The sequence below is a fragment of the Podarcis vaucheri genome, assembly GCF_965113315.1.
Source record: "Podarcis vaucheri genome assembly, chromosome: 13".
NCBI classification, from domain to species: domain Eukaryota; kingdom Metazoa; phylum Chordata; class Lepidosauria; order Squamata; family Lacertidae; genus Podarcis; species Podarcis vaucheri.
In genome coordinates this window covers 30,233,029-30,256,876 of record NC_138751.1, presented here as the reverse complement: position 1 = coordinate 30,256,876, position 23,848 = coordinate 30,233,029, and the positions used below count along the sequence as shown (strand labels likewise).

The 23,848-nt window shown below is 45.2% G+C and overlaps 3 protein-coding genes across 7 annotated transcripts in view; 1 reads left to right on the top strand and 2 right to left on the bottom strand.

The window, feature by feature from the left end:
* Positions 1-17,937, bottom strand: part of WIPF2 (WAS/WASL interacting protein family member 2) — a 29,373-nt gene extending 11,436 nt beyond the window's left edge. The window contains exons 1-2 of one of the 5 annotated variants that reach the window (XM_082197330.1): positions 17,798-17,924; positions 16,412-16,506 (exon numbers count right to left, since the gene is read on the bottom strand). The gene's annotated coding sequence lies outside the window, so the exon portion shown is untranslated. Of the gene's footprint in view, positions 1-3,571; positions 4,024-8,211; positions 8,237-9,103; positions 9,813-16,411; positions 16,507-17,797 lie in introns of those variants that run through there. The other 4 variants (XM_082197328.1, XM_082197331.1, XM_082197332.1 and 1 more) reach the window with 4 other exon arrangements.
* The window catches only part of GJD3 (gap junction protein delta 3), a 348,483-nt gene that overhangs the window by 260,069 nt on the left and 64,566 nt on the right, over positions 1-23,848 (top strand). The gene's annotated exons all lie outside the window — the stretch shown is intronic.
* The window catches only part of RAPGEFL1 (Rap guanine nucleotide exchange factor like 1), a 51,162-nt gene continuing 46,754 nt past the window's right edge, over positions 19,441-23,848 (bottom strand). The window contains exon 15 of the mRNA XM_082197268.1: positions 19,441-23,170. Within this exon, the coding sequence (XP_082053394.1) occupies positions 23,046-23,170 (125 nt within the window). The 3' untranslated portion in view covers positions 19,441-23,045. The remainder of the gene's footprint in view (positions 23,171-23,848) is intronic.

The window sequence follows — 23,848 nt, the reverse complement described above, 5'->3', positions numbered from 1 at the left end:
AAACATGTCTTTGTTTTTGGTCAAAGAAAAAAAGTCGCGAGACGTTTTCGTCTTGTGAAGCAAGCCCATAGGGGAAATTCGTCTTGCGAGGCAAATCGCGAACGGAAAAACCTTTTGTCTAGCGAGTTTTTTGTATTGCGAGGCATTCGTCTTGCGGGGCACCACTGTACAGCATTTTAGCTATGGTACCCCGATTTCTAGTTTTCTCCTTAATTTATTTTAAAACCCTTTCTCATACAAAGGTACCGTACTTTTCTATATTTTTTTCTTGAAAAATCATGCTAAAAAATTGGGGACATCCTATACATGGATAGTGAATAGGGTGGACATTTGATTGGTTGCTGCTGCATCTATTAGTGGCTATTGTGTGTGTGATTGGTTGCTGCATCAATGGGTGGTGTTGATTGGCTGACACTGTGGCAACTGTGCGGGCAATCAGCAGCTTCTGCTGGCGAGGGGACAGACGGGAGGCGGATTTTGTGACACGTGCGGGTGAGCGATTTATGGCAATTCCCCCCAAAAAGCTTAACAACCCTTTGTAATCTCCCCCCATTTTCTAAAATTTGAGTATCCAAAAATACAGGGCGTCTTATCCATGGGGGCATCTTATAGACGGAAAAGTACAGTAAACAGCCTCCTAACAAGTGACACTCTGAACATAGGTATACCACAAATTTAATCATGTTTGAAAGAAACTCATTTAACTGCCACGGTTCCCAACCAAGGAACCACCCAGACAACTATAGTCTTGTGAAGAGACTGAAGATCTCTTAACAACATACTCAACACTCTCCCAAACCAACCGTTCCAACAGTTCTCTGAAGGAAGCCGTGACAATTTAAGTGATATAAAACTAGTTTCGATTTGTAGAGCAGATTGACTCATAATGAAAACCGCCCCCCGGTGAATATATTTCGTGAACACAACTATAATAAGTGAGCCTGGAAAATTCCCAGGATCGAAAGCACTTGAAGTCGGGGGGGGGGGGTGTCAAAGAATTTGACATGTTCATATCCCATAACTGGGAATAAGAATGTGCAAGGATGCTTCTGACACTTCTAAGTGCAGGCCAACCTATACCCTGGAAAAGTGAACAGGAGTTCAGTTTTAATACAGCACTGCGTTAGCTGCTAGTGCTATAGCAGGCTCTGCATAACCTGCTTGACAGGCAGAAACATCCGCCACCACGTCACCACAGAAGTACTTCGGATGAAGCAGATACAGGAAGAAGTGGTGTGATTCACCCTAGATACACAATGCTGATACCTGTCAGAAGCACAAGCCCAATGACATCAAATTACCAGTCGGAACTATTACAGACAAGCCAGTCTAATGCTAGTGGAATGCACCTGCCTGCTCAAGGAAGGGAGTTGCAGCAGCTCGAGGCAAAGCAGAGGAATGGAGTTTTGATGAACTCCAACCAAGGAGGAGCTGCCAAGAAAGCTGGCTCCCCAGAAACCCTCATGCAAGGCAACCCATAATAGTACTTAAGAGACCGGATACCTTTGCCAAACCCCAGCTCTGCCAGAGGAGGTGTGAAGCTTTTTAAAATACTGGCTAAAAGGCAAGTCCGATACTGAATGAAAAAAGCTTGTGAGTCCGCAACTCCAGGCATCTCCACCACCACCCTAAGAGCAGACGAAAGTAGGCATTTCCCAGCCGAAAGGCACGATCCACCAAGAACGTTTCCCATACGTGAAATTAACAGAAGCTGCAAGAACACACATCTATTCTGGATATGCTCTAGGGCACCTGCAGTTTCCAAACCTGGAAAAAAACTTTGTTTTTAAAGAAATGCTTCTAACCTTTGTGGATACAGAGATGTGAAAGAGGATGCTTGCATCAGCTATTTCCCCTAAAACATACATTAGCAAAGCGGTGCCCTCCAGCTGTTGCTGGACGACAACTCTCAGCCACGCTGGCAGAGGTTGATAGGAGCTACAGTCCACTATCACATCTGGAGGGACCCACCTTGCCTATCTCTGGCCTCAAATATCCAGGGAACAGAAAATATTAGGTACCGCCAATTTAAACTTTCACGAAAGAGGCTATGTGGCAGGCAGGAGCATTTCCTCTCAAATACAGTGGTACCCCAGGATGCGAACGGGATCCGTTCCGGAGCCCCGTTTGCATCCTGAAGCTAACGCAACCTGCGACTGTGTGTCTGCGCGGGTCGCGATTCACCACTTCTGTGCATGCACGTGACGTCATTTTGACCACCTATGCATGCGCGAGTGGTGAAACCCGGAAGTAACGTGTTCCGTTACTTCCGGGTCGCCACGGAGCACAACCCAAAAGCGCTCAACCTGAAGCGTATTCAACCCGAGGTATGACTGTAATCATTTTGCTGTCCTTTCCCTAAGTACTGCAATGACAAACAAAGGACTGTAGAGGAGCAGAGAATTAAATGCACGGGGGGGGGGGCACAATGCAATATAGCACCTCGCAGCAAACAATCCAAGTTTGCAAAGACGGCTTCACAAGCTACCCTTAAACAGCACTTGCAAGTAAAGTCATTAAAATCACGAGCCCATTGGATGTTTTGCCAGCCTGTTTGCCTCCACACACCCTGGGCTAGTCACTTGTGGTCCCCCCCCCAAAAAAAAAGAAGGGGGGGGGAGGAAGAAGTGTTTCATTCAGGTTTTCCTACTTGGTCTTCTAAGGAAGACTCCTGCTTGCTACAGACAATCTGTCTAGTGGTTACTTGCCAACCTTCCTTAAACTGCGACAGGCTGCCTAGAAGTCATCACTGGAAATCTCAGCTCTGCCTGGTAAGACAGCAGCAGTTGACAAGAGATGGCACAGCCAAGCATCCAAAAACTCTGGCAAAGTGACTGAGCCTTCAAAGAGATCAACCTGGAGAAGTGCTGCCACCATGTTTCACACCATTAATGAAATGGAAACACTCTCCCTATTGTCAGGTACAGTAAATGCTTTTCGTTTGTTCTTTTTGGACCAGTGATATTTTGTTTGACCTCTAAGTCGGTCTCCCTTAAAGCTGGCTGGGCGATACTCCACAAGAATATACACGCTTCTATTCCACTGCTTATTTTCCTTCTTCCCGTCCCCACTTGTTTGCAAATCGGGCGCCTCTACCTTTTATTGTTTAGAACAGGCTAGATATTAGAACTGCAACCTGATTAAACAAATGCCAATTCATTGTCAGATGTCTTTGCCCCAACCAGCTGTTGTTGAAAGTATTTCATGCTACCAGGATCTATGCATCCTCTGCCTCGTTACTTGTGGTCAACGTTTACAAGCTTAATGGTGCCCAAAGGACAGGCAGTCTAACCTAACCTGCAGCTGTCCTCAGAGAGCTTCTTTTCTCTGCCTGGAATATCAGGTCCCCTTATTTACTCAGCTCTCCAATTTAGGAATAAAAATGCTAGATACTAACATATTCAGTATGAAAGCAATCAAATCAGAGAAATGTACACCCAAGGCTAGATATTTGCCACCACTCAGTCATGCCTTTTTTTAAAAAAAGTTCATAGCATTGTACAATGGAAGTACTAAAAGATCTTCACAACTACTTGAAAGGGAATAAAATTGGATGGAAAATAAAACATACCCAAGATAGGAGCTTTCAATCAAGAAGTCAGAGAACACAATTTAGTTTGTTTCATCTACTGAAGCTCTGCCTCTCCGATTCCATTCCTGTTCCGACTCTCATCCCAGTGTGCAGTCACACACTTGGGTTTACAAGCATGCAAAGACGCAACACCCATGATGTGACTACAATGTTATGGGGGCGGTGTGATAGTTTCAAAGCATGGTCACCTGAGGAGGATGGGAAGTGACTGGTTGAAAGGCAGCAAGCACTCAATTAATCACACAGTCTCTGGGAATGAATGTGCTGCAAGACATGTAAGCTGGCAAAGATAGCCGAAGCTATGCCTAGCATGAAAAACCCTTGACTGACTGATGGAGTTTGTCCCATTGGTTCACTTGCTGTATGTAGTAGAACACTGACTTTTTTCTAAGCAAAACACTGAATCAAGCAACTGTGGAGCAACTTGCCTGAGTCTCCTCTGCTTTTGGCTCATGAAAATTTGGGGATTAAATTGTGCACGATTACTGGGCTGGAGGGGAAGGATCTGAATTTAGAGGGGAAGGCTTTAGAATTTACAAAAAGCACCGAGTGAAGTCGTGTATATTTGAAACACCATTGAAAAGGTATACAAACACTCCATTCTGCCCCTTTTGTGACATTTTCATGTCACTTCTGGGTTTGGTGTGATGCGCATGTGCGCAATTGCGCACATAATGAAAATGCGTAAATGCCTGTATCACAATGTGCTGGTCAGCCTTGAAGGTGCCAAAGATGACCCCCAAGGTACTGTGCCACCATTTTGAAGCTTACTAGTGACTTGTGTTGGAATTTTTATTTTTTATTTTAATTTTGCTGTAGTACTGCTACTGTGGGAATAGAAGTGATTTAATCATAACAGATGCCCTGGCTCATTAACTTCCCAGAAACACAGCGAGCCAGATATAATCGCCCTCATTATTGCAAAAACAAGATGCTGTTTTCTCTCTGCCCAGCATTTACGATATTGACAATTCCTTTCCTAACGATGGTCGCCTTTTGCGTGCCTCATATGCCCTAAACGGAACCAAGCAAACATGTTTACTCCCACAATGCAACTTTCTGTGAATGGCAGCAGCGAGAGAGTGATAAACGCAGCGAAACTGTACTGTATTGGTGAAACGCCTCCTCTCCCTTTTAGCTATCAACAGCTATTTAATAGCTAGTAGCAAAATGGCAAAAGTGATCTCTCAGACATGGGGAGCAGGCTTTAACCCAGGCATCGGGAAGGTTAACCTCGCCTAGGCCGGACCACGCGCAGCCACGATTTCCGGCGTTTGCATCTGTGCAGACACAATTTCTGGCATCTGCATCTGTGCAGATGCGATTTTCAGCATCTGAGCATGCACAGACACAATTTCCAGCACTGCGGAAGCGAGTCCCCGTGCTGCGCTAGTTTAGTGCAGCGTGTGGGGACTTGCCGAGTGGATGGCTCGGTTCAGGAGCGGCTCAGGAGCTGGTTAAATGACCCCCGTGGGCCGCTTGTTTGTCCATGGGCCTTAGGTTGCCTACCCCTGCTTTAACCTCTTCCTAGTGCTCGCTATTCGCCCAAGCACTCCCAATTCCCCAAACTGCTAACACCTCTTAACAATGCTAACTGTGGTCTGAAAGCACAGGGTGAGACTTCCCAGTCCCAGCTAATGGACTGGGCCAGCAGATTATGCCTTTCCTTACCAAGATCAGCCAAGAGCATCCTCTGAATGTCACTTAAAACAACACATTTGGACATCGATGACATGCCAAGAGCCATCCCACTGACAGTCCTTAATGACAGAACTTCCCCCCTCAGGAGCTGGTGTTGAATGGGGACTAAGGGACTAAACTATGTGCCATGATGTCCCCAAACAAAATTCTACATCTACCATGAGCTCATCAAGTCCTTTCTCTCTGCCTCAGTCACCAGCCAGCAAAACGGCAACGGCAACAGAAATTTTGCTTTAATCCCAGCTGCATACCCTCTCGCAGCCTATATTTGAAGTGACTTATAAAAAATCCAGGTATTAGCATGGAACAGTTACAAATATATTGTACTGTGTCATTTGTGAAACTCATCTCTGTATTCCACAAAGAGACAATAGCTTTGATGGAAGCACCAGTCATGAAGCTTACAATATTCAGAAGTTTGGGTAACCAAGAACCTAAAGAAACTATTTCTGGCCAACTTCACCCTGATGGTAGAAAAAAATTAAAAGTGATTTTAGAAGGTGGACCTCCTTTAATCTTTCTATACTGGGAAAAACTGCTTCCATAAAAAAATATTTCTTGTCTGCCTAAGTTATTATCTCTTTTCAATTTTTCAGCCCAAATTTTGGCCATTGAAATATTTGGATCTAAAGAGGCTTGGGTGAATAAATCTAATCTGTATGCAACAGGCAAAACAGGTGGTTGGGGAACACCAAAAATTAACCTGTATTATGAAGCCAATGAGTTAAGGCAGGCTACATCCCTAACAACTAGCGATACATGAAAGGCATGGGTTCAAATGGAAGAAACACACAATATGGAAATTTCAATAGATGCTATTCTTTCAATGGGCATGCAAAGACAGGATGAAAATGTCCCCCCACCCTTTTAATAAGAACAGGCTTCAGTATTGTTATGGCTGGAGTAGGGGAAAGGTTTATATCATTTAAATGAATTTTACTTGAAACTCTGAGCCACTTGGAGGAAGGGTGTTGCAGGAGAAACTTGGAACCCTGGGATGTAATTGGCTGGTGTTGAAACAAATCACCTCTTTTATATCACAACAAGAAATAAAGGCTCAAGCTGCCCTCACTCTCAAAGATTTTGAACAGCTTGTACTTTCAAGTGTTCTTTGTTAACATGAGAGGATGGACATCTAAATGATACAGAACATTTGTGTCTCATGACCTAAAAGAGTGTTGGGAAAGCGACCTAGGAGATGCCGCAAATGACTCTGATTGCAGGGGGAATTTGCAATAATTCTGTAAGGGCTGAAAGAACTATGCTCAAAATAGTATTGGGGGGGGCATTATGCCACCGTAAGATTACCTCATATTAAAAACATCATCTGCAAAATGCTGGCGATGTGGTCAGCATAATGGAATGTATTTCTACCTTTGGTGAGAATGTCCTCAGGCAGCCTCCTTTGGGGAATTAACCAAACTGCTCCACACCAGGTACAAACACAGGTACCCCAGAGAGGAAGACCACATCCTGATGAATCGCTTGTCTACCCATGCCTTGGTAATTCATGCCAGGATCAAGTGCTAGATAGAAGGCAGGCATGCCCTGGGCTCTACTCCTGGCCAGGGAACAGAAGCCACTGGAGATTTCATATGCCCCCATCTCCTGGACCAAGCTGATACCATATATAAACTCCATTGCTTTATTTTTTCCCTTCTATTCCTTTTTCCTTTAATACTGAGAAGCTTTGGTCTGGGTCTTATCTTTTTGTCATCTGTACATTGCTTAGAAAATGTTATATTCTTTATTAGCTGCTGCTGATAATAATAATAATAATACAGTTGTACCTTGGAAGTCGAACAGCCTAGTTCAGGGGTCTGCAACCTTTAAGACAAAAAGAGCCACTTGGACCCGTTTCCGAAGAAAAAAAAAACTGGGAGCCGCAAAACTCGTCATGATAAAAATATTTTTTTGTCACTTTTTTGTTATTTCTTTGTTTGACCCCTCAGAATTACTCCTCCTCATAGAACGTTAAATTAACAAGTTACCTTTTTGTGTGTGTGTGTTCTTCACTCCCCTTCAAAACAGTGACCAGTGTACATGCCCCCTTTCAATGCAGTGACCAGCGTACATGCCCCTTACAATGTAGCGGGCGGGCGGGCGGGAAGGTGACGTCGGGACGGTGCATGACTAACGCACGCACCGCCCCCATGCGACGTCACAGCCAGTACAGTGCCCGCCACAGTGGGGAGTGTCGGGGCGCACAATGCGCCTCCTCCCCTTGCTAGTATCCGCCCCGGAGCCGCGGCAAAGGTGTAAAAGAGCCACATGCGGCTCCGGAGCCGCGGGTTGCAGACCCCTGGCCTAGTTCTTGAACATTTTGGCTCCCGAATGATCGAAATCCAGAAGTGACTGTTCTGGTTTTCGAACCTTCTTTTGGAAGCCGAACGTCCAACGGGCCCCCGCGGCTTCTGACTGGCTGCAGGAACTTCCTGCAGCCAATCAGAAGCCGTGCTTTGGTTTTCAAATGTTTTGGAAGTCGAATGGACTTCCGGAACAGATTCCATTCAACTTCCAAGGTACGACTATAATGATGTTGATGACTAACCTGGGATTTAACAGCAACATCTGTTGATAGGGTAACTCAAGAGGGTGGGGGAGGCAATGGAAAGCGGGGCAACTTTTATGTCTCTGATCTCCCTTTCTCTGGAATGGCTTGTCTGCCCCCCCCCCCCGCCATATCTGTTCCTGGCGTACCTCAAATATTTGAACAGGGTACACATCCCTCCTCCCCAGGAGGAGTCCAGGCACATGCTAACCATTCTTTTAAGAACACTGCAGCTACAACAAGGCCAGAAAACAGTGATGGCAATGTGATTAGTGCATATGCAAACCGGTAAAAGGAGCAGCATTAATAAGCTGAAGTACAATTATCAAAATCAACACACATTATAGTTCTTTAACATATCACTGACCTTCTCTCCCAAAGCCTGTGGTATGGAGAGTGTTAAGAATGCTATCTGAATGGACAGTTGGGGCAAATTTATTACAACTGCATAATAAGAGGAGCCAAAACACTTATAAGACATGAATAGGTCATAGCAGTCTTCCCATTAACCTCTTGCCCAGGGCAAGTAACTGACTGGCTCCTTACCTGAAACTGCCTTGTAACATCTAGGGACAAATGTGGGGGCCATCTGGCATTTCTTAAAAACACAAAATCTTACTTTATTTTTTGAAAGGCTCACCTACAGACCTGGAATGCTAGAAACACGTGGGAGATGGGCCTTCCAAGCTGGAAGACAAAACCAGCCCATGATGGAAGTGCTGTAGGAGACAGGCTAAGGTGGCAGGGCCCAAGAGAAAGCTCTCACATTGATCTGAACATGCCAAGTAGGGCACCGCCGTGGCTTAAATTGAATCAGCTTGCGACACAAAGGGATGATTGGATTGGCAACATTGCCACTGGCTGGCAGAGGTGCCGCATGAACAGACACGGCTTCTCAAGCATGGCCTGAGAAAGGTCAAATGGGGACTTTGGGATGCAGGTGCCAAAACCCACAGCATCTTGCAAGGAACACCCTAAACCAAATATTGAGGGGAAAGGGGGAACACTTCAAGGAAGTAGCACCTGCTTCCTCCACCCACTCCAATTTTAGTGCTATTTGTTGCCTCGTCTCCTTTTACACAAAACGTTAGGGCAGCGACAAAACGGAGCAAACAAGCTGGCTCGTTCACTTCTAATATTTTTGCTCAATCACACCGTCCCCGTATTTCACATTAAGACCCTTTCCAAGATCTACAAGGAATCTGCAGAATAGGACAGACTTTTCCAACATTAGTTATACACGGCATTTCCCACACTACCTTTGGCAGGAATATAAACGGTGCTAGATACTTCTGCATGGATTACGATGTGCACAGAATTTCTGCTTAAGCATTCTTTATACGCAGGAATGTATTCCTCACAAGGCTGCTTGTGTTCAGTCAAGCAAGGCCTTCCCTCCATTTGGTTTTCAGAAGAAGACACTATCGCTCCCACTCTATGGTGGACCCTGAAAAGGGGCAGAGCACTTATCTTTTTGTACTCTGACAACATTTAAATAACTGTTCCAAGGTACAAGGACATGTTCTTCAATCAGCAATCCATGCTCCCACTTCCCTCCTTTATTCATTCAGTAGAATGGACAACAGGTATCTTGTGTGCGGTGTATGGGTGTGCGTCACATTTTTTATGCTCTCCTATGGGAAAAGATCCCTGAAAATATAAAAACAAAATAGCAAGCAAAGAGCTAGGCTAGAAAATTTGCTTGTTTTCTATTTCCAGGGAGTGGGTGTTGTTTCACACAGGGGGAAGCATTAAAAAAATGTTATCCCCACCAACATTCTGAAGTGGAAAAGTCCACCTTATTCTGCCACATTTGTTGACCCAATCTCAGAAAGCACACTTTGCAGATTGTATATTTCAGAACGTAAGGAGAGGAGAAAAGGTTGAATACTCACTCATAAAAGCTCCACACCTGTGAAAAGCCAGCACACAAAGGAGAAGGCATCCAACCTTAAGTGTGAAGGCACATACTTTTTGATGTCAGAGAATAAGAGAGACCTGGTCTAAACAAAGACATTGGATTCTTATCTCATTATACATGACTAAGCCATTTTTCACCTTCTCACCCCTTGCCTTTTCCTGTAAGACCTATTGCAGTCGTTTTAGAGTCGTCAACAGGCTCATCTCAGCTATCTGCCAATCTCCCATTCCCACCACCCTTCTGAGTAATACCCCTCCCCACCTTCTCACTATATAGAAGGATCTGGCAACTTCTGTTTCAGTGTATCTGAAGAAGTGTGCATGCACACGAAAGCTCATACCAAGAACTAACTTAGTTGGTCTTTAAGGTGCTACTGGAAGGAATTTTTTATAGAGAATAAAAATGCAGTCCCTGGCAGCATTCCCAAGTCCTAGGATAAGTATATACAGTGGTGCCTCGCAAGACGAAATTAATTCGTTCCGCAAGTTTTTTCTTCTTGCGAGTTTTTCGTCTTGCGAAGCACGGTTTCCCATAGGAATGCATTGAAAATCAATTAATGCGTTCCTATGGAGACCGCCTTCAGACCAGGTCCAGGGACAGTCTGTCCCCAGACCTCTTCTGAAGGCTGGCGGGGGGAGAAGGACTTTTCTCCCCACCGCCAGCCTTCAGAACAGCCTTCTGAAGGCTGGCGGTGGGAAGAAAAGCCCTTCTCCCGCCGCCAGCCTTCAGAAGAGTTCCCGGAGGGCTGCCTAGGCTGCGGGTAGCAGCCTGCTGCCCGGTGCGAGGCAGACATCTGCAGCTTGGGGTGCCCTGCAGGACTTCCCCGCAGGGCTCTCCAAGCTGCGGATAGCAGCCTGCTGCCCCGCACGAGGGGCGCTCTTTAGCAGAGCGCCCCTCGCGTGGGGCAGACATTCACAGCTTGGGGAGCCCTGCAGGACTTCCCCGCAGGGCTCTCCAAGCTGCGGATAGGGGCAGCAGGCTGCTATCCGCAGCTTGGAGAGCCCTGCGGGGAAGTCCTGCAGGGCTCCCCAAGCTGCGAATGTCTGCCCCACGCGAGGGGCGCTCTGCTAAAGAGCGCCCCTTGCGCGGGGCAGCATGCTGCTATCCGCAGCCTAGGCAGCCCTCTGCGCGCCTTCCCCTCTGTTCCCGGACCTGTCCTGAAGGCTTGCGGTGGGAGGAGGGCTTTCCTCCCCACCGCCAACATTCAGAATGCTGTTCTGAATGTTGGCGGTGGGGAGGAAAAACCCTCCTCCCACGCAAGTCCCGGGAACAGAGGCGAAGCGCTGCGCGCCTTCTCCTCTGTTCCCGGACCTCCCACCACAAGCCTTCAGGACAGGTCTGGGAACAGAGGAGAAGGTGCGCTGCACTTCCCCGCTGTCCCAGGAGATTTCCCTATGGGCTTTCGTCTTGCGAAGCAAGCCCATAGGGAAATTCGTCTTGCGAAGCCTCTAAAAATCGGAAAACCCTTTCGTCTTGCGGGTTTTTCGTTTAGCGAGGCATTCGTCTTGCGGGGTACCACTGTAGTGGGTTTTCCCCTGAAATGAACAGGAATTAAACTACACTAGCAGTTGTTAAACTGAAATAATTCAAATAATGACGCCTTCTCCCACAATTACAGAACAGGGAAGAAATGCAACCAGTCAGTGCTGTTCATACTTGTTATTATAAGAACTAAATCTATCCTTACAATAAAGGATGCTAGCCAGATGTACACACTTCAGTGGATCAATTTACTCAATTTATTCTGATGTCATCATTATATATTCAAACACAGGGGAAAATGCAACATCCACTTCATATTCCTCAAGAAGGAGATTGATTAAAACTTGAGAAAGCACCAAAGGAATCAAAATGCTCTAAATAACATTAACCTATCAAGCCACAGAATTTACTCGAGAAGAGCACTTATATGGCTTTGTGACCCATCCTTCCACCCTAAACCTGACATATCATAGGTGTGTGGTGACCTTGAGTCACTCTATCACAACCTGTGAATTCATTTCCCTCGCACACAGCTACTCAGTGATCCAAACCCATCAACATACAGTGGTGCCCCGCAAGACGAACGCCTCGCAAGACGGAAAACCCGCTAGACGAAAGGGTTTTCCGTTTTGGAGGCGCTTCGCAAAACGAATTTCCCTATGGGGTTGCTTCGCAAGACGAAAAAATCTTGCGCGTCCCCGCGGGTTTTTTTCGCTCCCCCCCTTTTCCTAAGCCGCCTATCAGCTGTTCCGCTGAAAAACCCGCTTAACAGCTGATCACGGAAAGCCGCTAGACCGCTGTAGCGCTAATCAATGGGCTTGCTTCGCAAGACGAAAAAACCGCTAGACGACGAGAATCGCGGAACGGATTCTTTTCGTCTTGCGAGGCACCACTGTAATCCCAGACTAGACTGTTACATAGACTGCCCTCAGTCTCAGGCATAAGCCCAAAATTACCATCGCTCTTAAGGATTTTGTCTACCAATACGAGTCAGCACTATGATTACAACTCCACAAAAAACCCTTTGACACTTTTTGTCTGGTACCAAAAATTCATAGGCCAGGGGTTGCGAAAATCAGTGCTATAAAGGAGGGTAACATTCGGAAATTCCTAAGAACCACCATAACGACCATCATACATACTGAATCATGACATGCCTAGATGGCCATGTGGATGGATTTCAGGCAATCATGATCATTCCACACAGAACAGCTCATACCACCACGGAACTGTTGTGCTTAATCCTCATGCACAGCTACCGTTACTGGTACATTCGTGGATAAATGAGCACAAACATCACTACACCATGCAAACTTGTTACGGGTGACATACAACAGTGCTTCCTGAAAAGTTACCATCCACCTCACCTAATACGCCTCAATATATTAATGACTTATTTCTAATTTAGATTCATGGTAAGGAGCTGCTCCAGAGGTTTCATCAGGATTTTCACCTTCTCCAGCTCCACCGTTTACTTGAGCTTTACCTAACAGCAACATATTATTTTCTAGGCGCCACAGCTATTTTAAAAGAAAGCCACCTAGAAATCACCTTATACTGTAAGCTGACTGTTCCCTATGTATACCTTTATTATCCACAATGCAGAAAGCCTCTTCTATATCCAGTGATGCAGGCTCTAGCGCATGAAACATTATGTAGTAAGAGATGGAAAGTACCACAGGAGTCTTATTTGAGGGCTAGTTTTTTGTTGGTATAATCAATGCTAGTTCTGGCTCAATGTAGTAGTTAGCAAGCTTTCTACATCTCTGTAAATCACTTCCACACTGCCCTGTCTCCCACCATTCCCCCAAGAAACCTTGCACGTTGCAGAGGATTGAAAGATGTTCAAGGCAGATCCTCAGTCCACGAAAGCGCTTCCCAGGCTTGTCGGACTTCATTGTAGGAGGGCACCTGGAACACACCCAACACTCACCTGCAGATGTGTATTAAGGGATAATCAGCAGTGGTTGGTAAGCTGCCTTTCGGGGAAGCCTGTCTGCTAGTCTTGATTTACTCTTTGAGGAATCTCTGCTATAAGCTTCCAAGGAAACCCAGGGCTCCCCAGAACATAATATGAAAGCCACTGGTTTAGTGAGAATATTGTTTTGTTGGTTTCACCTGATTTCGTGTCAAGTACCGTTATCCGCCCTGAGCCATTACAAGGGGGAAGGTGTACAGCAAGCTGTACAATTTGAAGAGGTAGATTGGTGTAATATTTTACAGGTACCTCATGCAAAGCTAACATCCCTCAGGCATTCATAAGTTACAGTTCTGCTGTATGCACACTTAATACAGCAAACAACCCAAGCTTATTTAATGCACTACTTTGGGGTGGATAATTCCACCGAAACAGCTATATTTTTCCACAGATTTTTTCCCCCTAAAAATGAACTATTTTATAAATCCAATTAGCAACATATTGAATGGATAAAATGAGTTGTATTCAACTAAGTTCTGGGTGAGATTAGCCCCATTAAAATTAATGAACCAGTCACATACATTAACTTCAATGGGTCTACTCTGAGTAGCACTAGCACTGAATATCATCCAATACCAGCCAAAAAAGTCTCTCAGCCTCACTCACCTCACAGAGTGTTTGTTGTGGGGGAGGAAGGGAAAGGAGAATGTTAGCCGCTTTGAGACTCCTTCGGGTAGTGATAAAGCGGGATATCAAATCCAAACTCTTCTTCTTCTTAATAAACTTTTTCTCCAGGAAGCACATTTTTATGTATCATATGCTTATATAATTTAGCTATCTCCAAAAACATCATCTATATTCCCATATTGCATACAGGGGAAGCAGACTTATACAGGGGACATGGATGGCGCTGTGGTCTAAACCACAGAAGGTTGCTGATCAGAAGGTTGGCAGTTCGAATCCACACAACAGAGTGAGCTCCCATTGCTCTGTCCCAGCTTTTGCCAACCTACCTAGCAGTTTGAAAGCACAACAGTGCAAGTAGATAAACAGGTACTGCTGTGGCAGGAAGGTAAACAGTGTTTCCGTGTGCTCTGGTTTCTGTCACAGTGTTCCGTTGCACCAGAAGCGGTTTAGTCATGCTGGCCAGATGACCGAGAAAACTGTCTGTGGACAAATGCCGGCTCCCTCAGCCTGAAAGCAAGATGAGCACTGCAACCCCATAGTCACCTTTGACTGGACTTAACCATCCAGGTGTCCTTTACCTTTACCTTATCATAGGAGAAACAGAGACTGTGAGTGGCATGGCAAACGTAATCAAGTCAGGGGTCCTTAAAACCGGGGTGGGGGAACCTGTGGCCTTCCAGATGTTGCTGCACTACAACTCCCATCATCCCTGGTCGCTGGCCATCCTATAAGGTGAACAGTATCTAGAAGGCCACAAATTTATTGACCCCTACTTTAAAAATTACTGGAGCCAATCTACCTTTCCATAAATAAAGTAATGTATCAATGAAGTAATGTTGAAATGACCCTATCCAATTGATCCTTCCCACAGTATTTCTTCTAATTATTATCCTGCCTTTTCCCCAGGTGCCTTACATATAAAACAGGATAAAACATAGAAAATAGGGGCATTGAAAGTAATTAAACACTTACAGAATTGAAACACTACAAAAAGATATATTTGGAAATATAGCTAACAAGAAGTGGAAGAAAACAAAACATCACAGCATGAGCCCTTTTTCCAGTCAGTTCCTAAAGACCTGTTGGAATAATTGGTCTCCCTTCTCAGTGTTGTACCAATTACACTGGCCAGAACCCCACAATCAAGTTTAATCACATTGAGGCCTGTCTCTTGCTCCACTCTTCCACCTACTATAATCAGAAACAAGGAGGACTAGCATCTCTATATAACAACAGATTTTGGAAGATGGGAAATGGAAAGGCCAAGACTACAGGCAGAGAAAGCAGCATGTAGAAAGAAGATATTGTAGTTACTGCTCAGAAAAGAAACACATGCATCATTCCAGAACTGGCACCAATATTTATTTTATTTATTGGATTTACATCCCAGGACAGCTGACACAGTAATGGCAAAACATATTTTTAAAATCTAAAAGCAGTTTAAAAACATTCTTTAAAAGTTAAAAACATTCACAATCAGTGATCAGGGTTGTCAGCAACAGTTTCCTTCTGTCATCAAATGCTTTGGTAAACAGAATTTTTTTTAAATTTCTCGTGAACATCAATAATGAGAGAGAACACACCTCACAAGGAGGGCATTCCAGGGTCTGAAAAGGCCCTGTCACTGATCAGGCCAGCACAAGAACAAACAGCAATACTCTGTCAGGCGGGTACTAGAATCAAACCCAGAATTGGGACCAAACTAGATTATCCAGGTGGGCAGATCAGGGAACATGGAGCCTTCCTGATGCTTTTCATGACTACAGCTCCCATCCTCCCCAACTACAGACCACGTTGACTGGGGCTAATGGGAATTAGAGAGTCCAAAAACGTCTAGAAAGCACTGGATTCCCCATCTCTACAGTAGAGCCTTCTCATGTTTACAGGGTATCCTGTACCAAAAGTAATCCCTGACAGATAACTGTGCAATCTGTCTTGTTTTATAAAACTTCAAAGAAGGTTCCACACATTTTGGAATGACAGTTACCCATCACATGCATGCAAATAGCAACACATTTAAGAGGGCAAGACATGCAAACCAGGAGTGCCATGCAATGTTGACCGCAACAGGAACAAGTTACATTGCAGTCTTAAAATGCACAATGCACAATGCTTTGCAAAGCCAAGGACCATATCCAATTTAGAATATAGGGAAGCTGAAAAATTATAAATTGTCCAAATCCATCATTTTACTCCAGCAGGCCATCATAGAACCGAAGCAGAACATGAGCAAAGACTGCAATGAAGGAGGAATCTAATGGAAAGAGAAAGCTCTATGGGGAAAAGGTATATGCAAACAACTGTTCAGAGAGAAAGCTGTATGCCAGCACGCTGTCTTAATACATAATCCCACCCCACCTAACTTGCAGGTATTTCTGCACTCTCCACTTCCAAGTATGTTGAGAGTTTTGAGAACCACACATTTAGTGAACAAATACTACAGTTAGACAAGCACTGATAACATTCTAAGAAAAGCGACTGAGGAAGGCAACTCCACCTGCAGAAAGGTGAGTGCACAGTTCCTTGAACTAAAGTTATTCACTGACTGACAACACATACCTCTGAAGGAGGAACGAAAAGGTGACCACACCCAGCATATCCCCAAAAGGCCATTTACAGCAAAGGGAAAGACAACATATAATCCGGAAGAGGCCCTGGTTTGGAAGAAAGCAAAAAGGAATAGAGGACTTTGGGAATTAAGGAGATGCAGTTTGCCTGTAAGCATGTCAGATCCCAAGCACATTCAGCTCATATTCAGAGGACATACTAAAACTCCCTCAATCTTTGTGCGCATCTAAGTTTTGAGTACCTCATTTGGAGCTTAAGAACAAAATATTATGGGTGACACCCCAAAGAAACTCATATCCTCGTCACTTGTTCTTGTTGTGTCTGACCCTCAACTTCCAGCAACTTAGAAGAATAAGGAAGAAAAAGGGCAGTTTCCTCAATGCCACACCCTCACTCACCCTATAAATAACCTAGCCCCCTTCCACAGATACTTCGCCATGCCACCATTTCAGCAGCGAAGTATATAATGTATATAGCCCTCACAAAATTCACAGCAGCTTATGTAAACCTCCCTCCCTCCTGACAGTTTGTTACCTGCTCCCATTTTATTCACCCTCAATGTATCACCCAGATACATAAGCCACCACATATTTATCTGCTTCACCTGTTCAGCTTATGTCTAAATCCTCAACCACCCGCAGACAAAAACCTCTGGCGCTGCAACACACCCCTTCCCCGGAAAGCACCTGCTCAATACCAACTACAATATTTCAAACCGGGCTAACCAAGCCCCGCAATGCTCTTGACCCACCTCTCCCCATAAATTCTCGCAGGCGTAACCCTCCCAATATCCCCAGCCTGTACACACACCAAGGGTCTCTCCCCCCCACAACTCCTCTCTCCCAACCCCTGGCTTGAAATAACCCCATTACCTAAACAAGCGGCGAGACTGGGGAAAAATAAAATCTAAATACAATTTTCCAATCTCTCCTCCTCCTCTTTCCAGGCCCCTTTCTTTATACTAAATTTCTCCTGGTCAACGAATCAAAGTATCCTCTCACCTTTGCTCACCCCAGAAACCCCTCTTCTTCCCCCTCACCTCCCCCAGAGCCCAGGGGCTCCTACCAAATCGCCCACCCCCTTCAACAACAGGCCAATGGGGCCCACCCCTCTTCTCCCCCCCTGTTCCCAGTCACTCCTGCTGTGCTCCCTCCTCCCGCCATCCCTTTGGCCCCTCACCGCCGAGCCCTCTCTCTCCACCCCGCCCCTGCTCGCCCACTCCCCAGCCCCGTGACCTCCGCAGGAACACGGGTCAAATGTCAAAGCGCAGCCCGCCCACCCACCCAACCACTCAGCCAAAGGGTTCTCAAGGAGGCCACGTATCCCACACCCAACCAGCCGCCCCTCGCTGTGGATTTCGCAGCCCTCTTCGCTTACCCACAAACTCTTCTGCCTCTCTGGTCTTCTCTCTCTCTTTCTCTCTCTGCTCCGGGGCCTGCAACCCGGAAACAGCCGTGTGCCCGCCCGGCGGCCACGCAAAATGGCGTCGAAGAGCACTCCCCGGGGCCAACGCGCACGCGCAATGTGGCTCCGCCTTTTCCCGTTTGGAGTAGGTGGGAGGAAGTGAGGCCGGGTGGGTGGATCGCCATATTAAGAAGGTCCAAGAGGCCTGAGCAGAATCGGTGCCGAGCTCGGCCATGTTGGGAAGGATACTGGAAACACGAAATCACAAGACTCGCCACTTTCAGACTCGTAATTCCAGCGCCCGTGAAGGGGATTTCTCTCCCCCACCCCAATATCTCTTCAGGCTCAGCAAAGGAGGATAGCGGCAGGTTTAGGCTGAGGATAACTTGTGAGTTTGCAAGAGCTGTGCAATGCACGACGCAGCCCACCGTTTTAAACTGTAGGGGGGTGGATGTTGGACGGGGCTTTGCGGCAATTCTGGATTGTTTTCCACTTTGCAGGTTGAAAGCCCTTGCAGGATTAGGCAGGGAAGGTGGCTCACGACAACCCTGCAATGTAGTCCGGAGGCGTTGTGTAAATTAGAAACATCTAACCACATCGAAGTAGCCACGCCGATGTACAACAAGAATCATGAAATCATAGGGATCTCAAAGATCGCCCGATAACGTCCCCGAAAAGCGGCTATGCAGCCCCTAAAAGGTGCCTTATATTTTGTATAATACAGCGGGTGTTATACTGCCCATTACTTTGTGCCTAGAGACTTTCTGAAGTCTTCATCTGTAGCCTGTAAATTACAGTAAATTTCGACTGCGTATGGGATGTGTGTGTTTTGCCGCCCTCCAGTGCATATCTGCTGAATGAAGCCTCTTTTTTTCCCAGTAGCAGCTGGGCTGGCTCAGTCGGCGGAACATGAAACTCTTGATCTCAAGGCTTGTGGGTTGGGCAAAAGATTCCTGCATTGCTGGGGGCTGGACTAAATGACCCTCAAGCCCCCTACCAACTCCACAATTCTATGCATTTGTCTATGCAATCTGTTGATAACAGATTGTAGAATAAGCATCATCATGATTACTGAAACAATGAAAGACGGGCTGTTGAATGAATGAATGCAGCAGACTAGTCTTGGTATGAGAATAGGAGTGTTGCTAGCATGCCCCGTTTGCATCTGTGAAATGCTGGAGGACAGAGGCCTTGATTAAAAGCCCATAGTTGCAAACGGGAGGATTCCCTGTTGTGCTGGGGTTGTTCTCACACTGAGGGGCTTTGTGCTCTTAGAAGCACAGCAGTGATACCTAGGTATAGTTCCTTTTCTGGGTTAAAACCAGAAGCTAGTTTCACTCTCATTCAAACAGATTTATTTATATGAAAGATGCATGGGTTGCTTCCACGTTAGAAGTTTACCTGTCTGAAATTGCCATCGTTCACTCACATTTCATATGAAGAAGTCACAATATTGCTGCCAGCTCACTGCATTCCACTGAATTTTGCATTTTAAACTACTCATTTTTATTGTATCTGTTTTTTTAGATTGTATGCCTTGTGTGCAGAGCCACATACATTGATGGCACTATATAAAAGAATTTTACCTAATAATCTGTATAAAAGCCGACCACTGATTTTATTTTTCACAATTATTTATTTCCACCATTGGCTTCTTACCCAAGTGCTGCAGTACCAAAACAATAACAACAATAATTATTAATAATAATATCAACAACAGCCAGACCTCCCCCCAAAAAACCCTAAGCTTCCCCAGAACAACACAATACATCTTACATTCCACCTCGCGGAAGCTTGTAGGGTTATATGTGTAGGCAAGCGATCCCCTCATTCCAACAGTAGAAAATTCACTGTACAATTGCCCAATGATACAAGGCTCTTCTTTAAAAAATAAATGTACAATTCAAGAGTGTCTTGTTAAAAATATATATAAATATATACACATCCTCGCATTAGGACCTGAAACTCTCACCGGGAGAGAGAAAAAGAAATATAGACAAAAGCGAGAGACCCTGAAATGAAAAGTCCCTGAACAGAAAGCCACTAGATCAGGTATGGGGAACCTGGTGTCTTCCTGATGTTGCTGGAACCCCATCAGCCCCAGCCAACATGGCCAGCAACAATGATATATAGGAGATGAAGCTCAGAAACATCCGGATTGCCACAGGTTCCTCACCCCTGCAAAAGAGGCAACCCCCCCAAAAAGACACACAAATAAAAACAACCCTTATCAAAGAGAAAGGGAGGAGGTCAGCAAAGAGAAAAGCCATTTTTTAAAAAAACGAGAGAAATTCTTTACAACACCTGCGCTTTGATATCAATTTTTGAATAATATTAAAGCTGTTAGAAACATGGTAGGGAAAGCAGTTCATTTCTAAAAAGAGAAGCAGGCACCTTTCTCTCTTGACCTGAAATCCCTGCCCCCTAATCAAGAAATGTGTGGGAATGGGCTGTGGTTATTCAGTAGTGTGGACAATGCACTCTGGACTGGCTCAGAGGCATTCTTATTATTACTTCACATTTCCAGGATTAGATCATGGCACTGGAAACAAATTCCAGGGGGAACACACAGCTTTTGGGACGTAGCCCTGAGATATGATTCTTCCATGCAGAAGTTATAGGGCAAGACCCAGAGTTTTTACTTAGTATCACAGGGGTTCCCTAAACTCAAAGCAACTTTTTAGTTGCTTTGCTCCAAGTATAACAAAGATAAATAATTCACCTGTGTTTCTTGAAAGATGCTAGGAGGTTCAGTACTTTTGCAAGATAGCAGGACTATCCCACTGCAACCCACTGCTGACCCTCATAATCAACTGTAGGGTGGATTACAAATTCTCTGTGGGGGAAGGGCTGGGCTATATGTGTGTTTGGCAATCTGTGTCACAGAAAGTTGGTTAAAACCTATTGGGAGGGTCCACTAAATTCTATCCAGTTGTCCCAGATTAAATAATCCAAAATAAATAGTATCTCTGGTTCTGATCTCACAATTACCAGCATGGATTAAATTCAACACTTTTGAGAACTGAAGTCTTTGAGGTCACTTGACCTTATTCGTACAGTACACTTCAAATCAACTTTTTGTTCACACAATTGGAGGGGAAGTACAGAAAAAGATCATCCCTCTTCCAACATGCTGTTTCCATAAAAGTTTATGGAAATCTTCCCCAGTCTTGTATCAATCTCAATAGTTTATTCCAGATTAACGTGAAGATAGATTGAAATCAACACATTGCATCCTTTAAAGGCACTTTGGAGAAGTGAGAACAAAAATTGTTTTATCACTGTGTAACCATCAAAACTGTGTGAATAACAAGGGACAATATAGTTAAGTATTATTGTGAATGTCCCTGTGATAATATAGAGAGGGGAAACCCCACTATCCTATCCTGAGATGGAAATCTCCCTGCCCCTCCCAGGCTCTTCGAAGTTGCTGAAGGACACATCCCAGAACTCAAGAGTGACCTATATCTAGAGCCCAGTTCAAGAAGAAGAGACAATTGGTTTCTTGCCAACACCCCTCCCCAAAAATAACCTACCTAAAAATAAATTTATTCAACACAAAGAGATGTAAAAAACATTTGGACAGCAGCCAAAACCAGAAACTGTGTATATCTAGACTACGATTAAAACTGTCATGGCTTCCCACAAAGAATCCTGGGAATTGTAGTTTGGTGAAAGTGACGAGGATTCTTTGTTAAGGCAAATCTTTAGCCCTAAGTCCCCGTCAGAGAACTGCAGTACTGTGGGGGCCTGAAATGACTTTTAGGCCAGTTAAGTTTGTAGCGAGCTCAAGGTGGTGCTTCTCCCCTCCCCATTTTATCCTCACAACAAACAGCCCTGTGAGGAAGGTAAGGCTGAGAGACAGTAACTGACCCAAAGTCACTGAGTGAGCCTGAGTGGAAATTCGAACCCTGGCCTCCCACACCCTAACCACTGTACTGCACTGGCTCTGCCCCAATAAGGAACTACGACAGCCTTATAATTCTGGTGTTTTAAGTTCCTGTAGCTTAGATCCCAAAGAATGGAAATCGTTGAATACTGTCTTATCCGTCACAGCCAATCAAAACTGAATTTTAAGAACACCAGGGGAAAACATTTTCCCACTTCAGTTTACCTGGACCAGCTTTTTAAAAACAAAGCAACGTTCTGTGAGAACAGAACCAAAAAAATACTTTTGAGAGTCTCCTGTGAATTATTCTTAATAATAATGTTTCCACATCAAACCTTTCTAATACATAAATAAAAATGCCCACTGATAAAGAGTAGTGTAATAGGAGAAATGAAAGGTAGCAAACTGACATTTCTTGACGTTTCTGCACACACTGCCTCTGGCAACTGTACTATGTCCGACTCATGAGACCGGAAGCTTATTTTTCTGATTCAGAAACTCTTCGTTTTCAAGGACTTGTTCGATTACGGTTATAGTGGGGAGGGAAACTGCCAGAAAGGGCATTGGCCACTAGTGTGAGTTGTCCCACAAGCAAGTCAAGATGTCCTGCTTTGTCTTGACCTCCTCCACAAAACACTGTTCCATCTGCTCGGGCCATTTTGGGTTCAGTCCTCCAAACTTCTCTACACTCTGCCGTGAAGCAAAGTGAGATAGTCACCTCAGGCAACCGATTTGGAGCGCCGTTCTAGGTGGCGGAGAGGGAAACCGACAGATGGAGGATAAGGGGCCCCAATACTCCCTGGGAGATTCTTCTGCGCAAGTCCCACTCACGGGATGCTCTGGCGGAGTCTCCCTTCCCTTAAATGAAGCTCACACAGGAGACCAAGAGAGCTCTGCCAATGGGCAAAGGCAGTAGATTTGGGGGGCACGGTTAAAAGAGCAGCACATTTTTCGGTTACTTAAATAGTTGTTTGCTTTTTTACTGCTGGGGGAGGGACGAGGGGACAGGAAGGTGCTAGTTAGATTTTCAATTTCTGGCATCAAAATTATCTCGGGGCCAGCCCTGACAGGAGAACTCTGTGGTGAATTGTGTCCCAAGCTCAAACCGTAGGAAGGCGAGGTGCCGTTTTGATTTTGCACCTCAGTCACCAGGATTTCTTGGACGGGACACCCCGACCAAGCTTGGCCATCCCTGCCATTTGGCGACTCCGTGCTCTCCTCTCCCAACAGGGTCAGACCCTAAGGAGGAACCCCTGTACATCCAAAAAGTGCTCGAGTATTGCGCAGAGTAAACATTCTTTGCTAGTGACACCTGCCCTGTGGGCAGCTGCCTCATTGGCTGTTTGACTCCAGCTTGTGAGAGAGCTCAAAGAGCAGGTTCTGATTGTCAATAACTTGGAACTGCCGGACGTAAGCTTTTGTCTGCAGCTGTTGGGGAGATGACTCCATTTCCAGGCCTGGGGGAAGAAGGAGAAGACAGTCATTTGGGAAGAGACACCATTCTAAAGCTAAACACAACAATCATGCCTAGCATAAGCAGATACTCTAAAGCAGGAATGGGGAACTGATAGTCCGCCAGATATTATTGCATTCAATTTCCCATCATTCCCACACAATATGGTCAACAGCCAGGGACCTTAAGAGCTGCAGTCCAATATACAGAGGGCCACAGATTCCCCATCTGTTCCTTGAGTCCAGGATTAGCCCCACCAGATAAGATCTTGCTGTCCTGAATTGTTTCATATTGAAGGCAGGGGAATGAATGTGTGCCCCACGTAAAATTCCCCTCCACACCCAAGACCTGTGGATCCAAAGACTCATGTCTGACTCTCTCTGACACGATAGTTTTGTAAGATGAAATGAGAATATGATGGGTGAGAGCATTTGCACACAATTCCTATGCCTGAAGAATAAAACAGTACCACCCAACAATAGATACCTCAGATATGGACTTCTGCACATTTGTTTGACGCTCGTATCCTGAGGATTTTGACACTCAAATATGGCTGGCCAGACAAACCCAGGATGGTGTGTATTTTGCAAATCTACAGCATTGCTCAAGTATGGAAATGAGTGTGAGGTGCAGAATCTTAAGGAAATCTACAACTCATATTTAAAGTGAAAGCAAGTTTCTT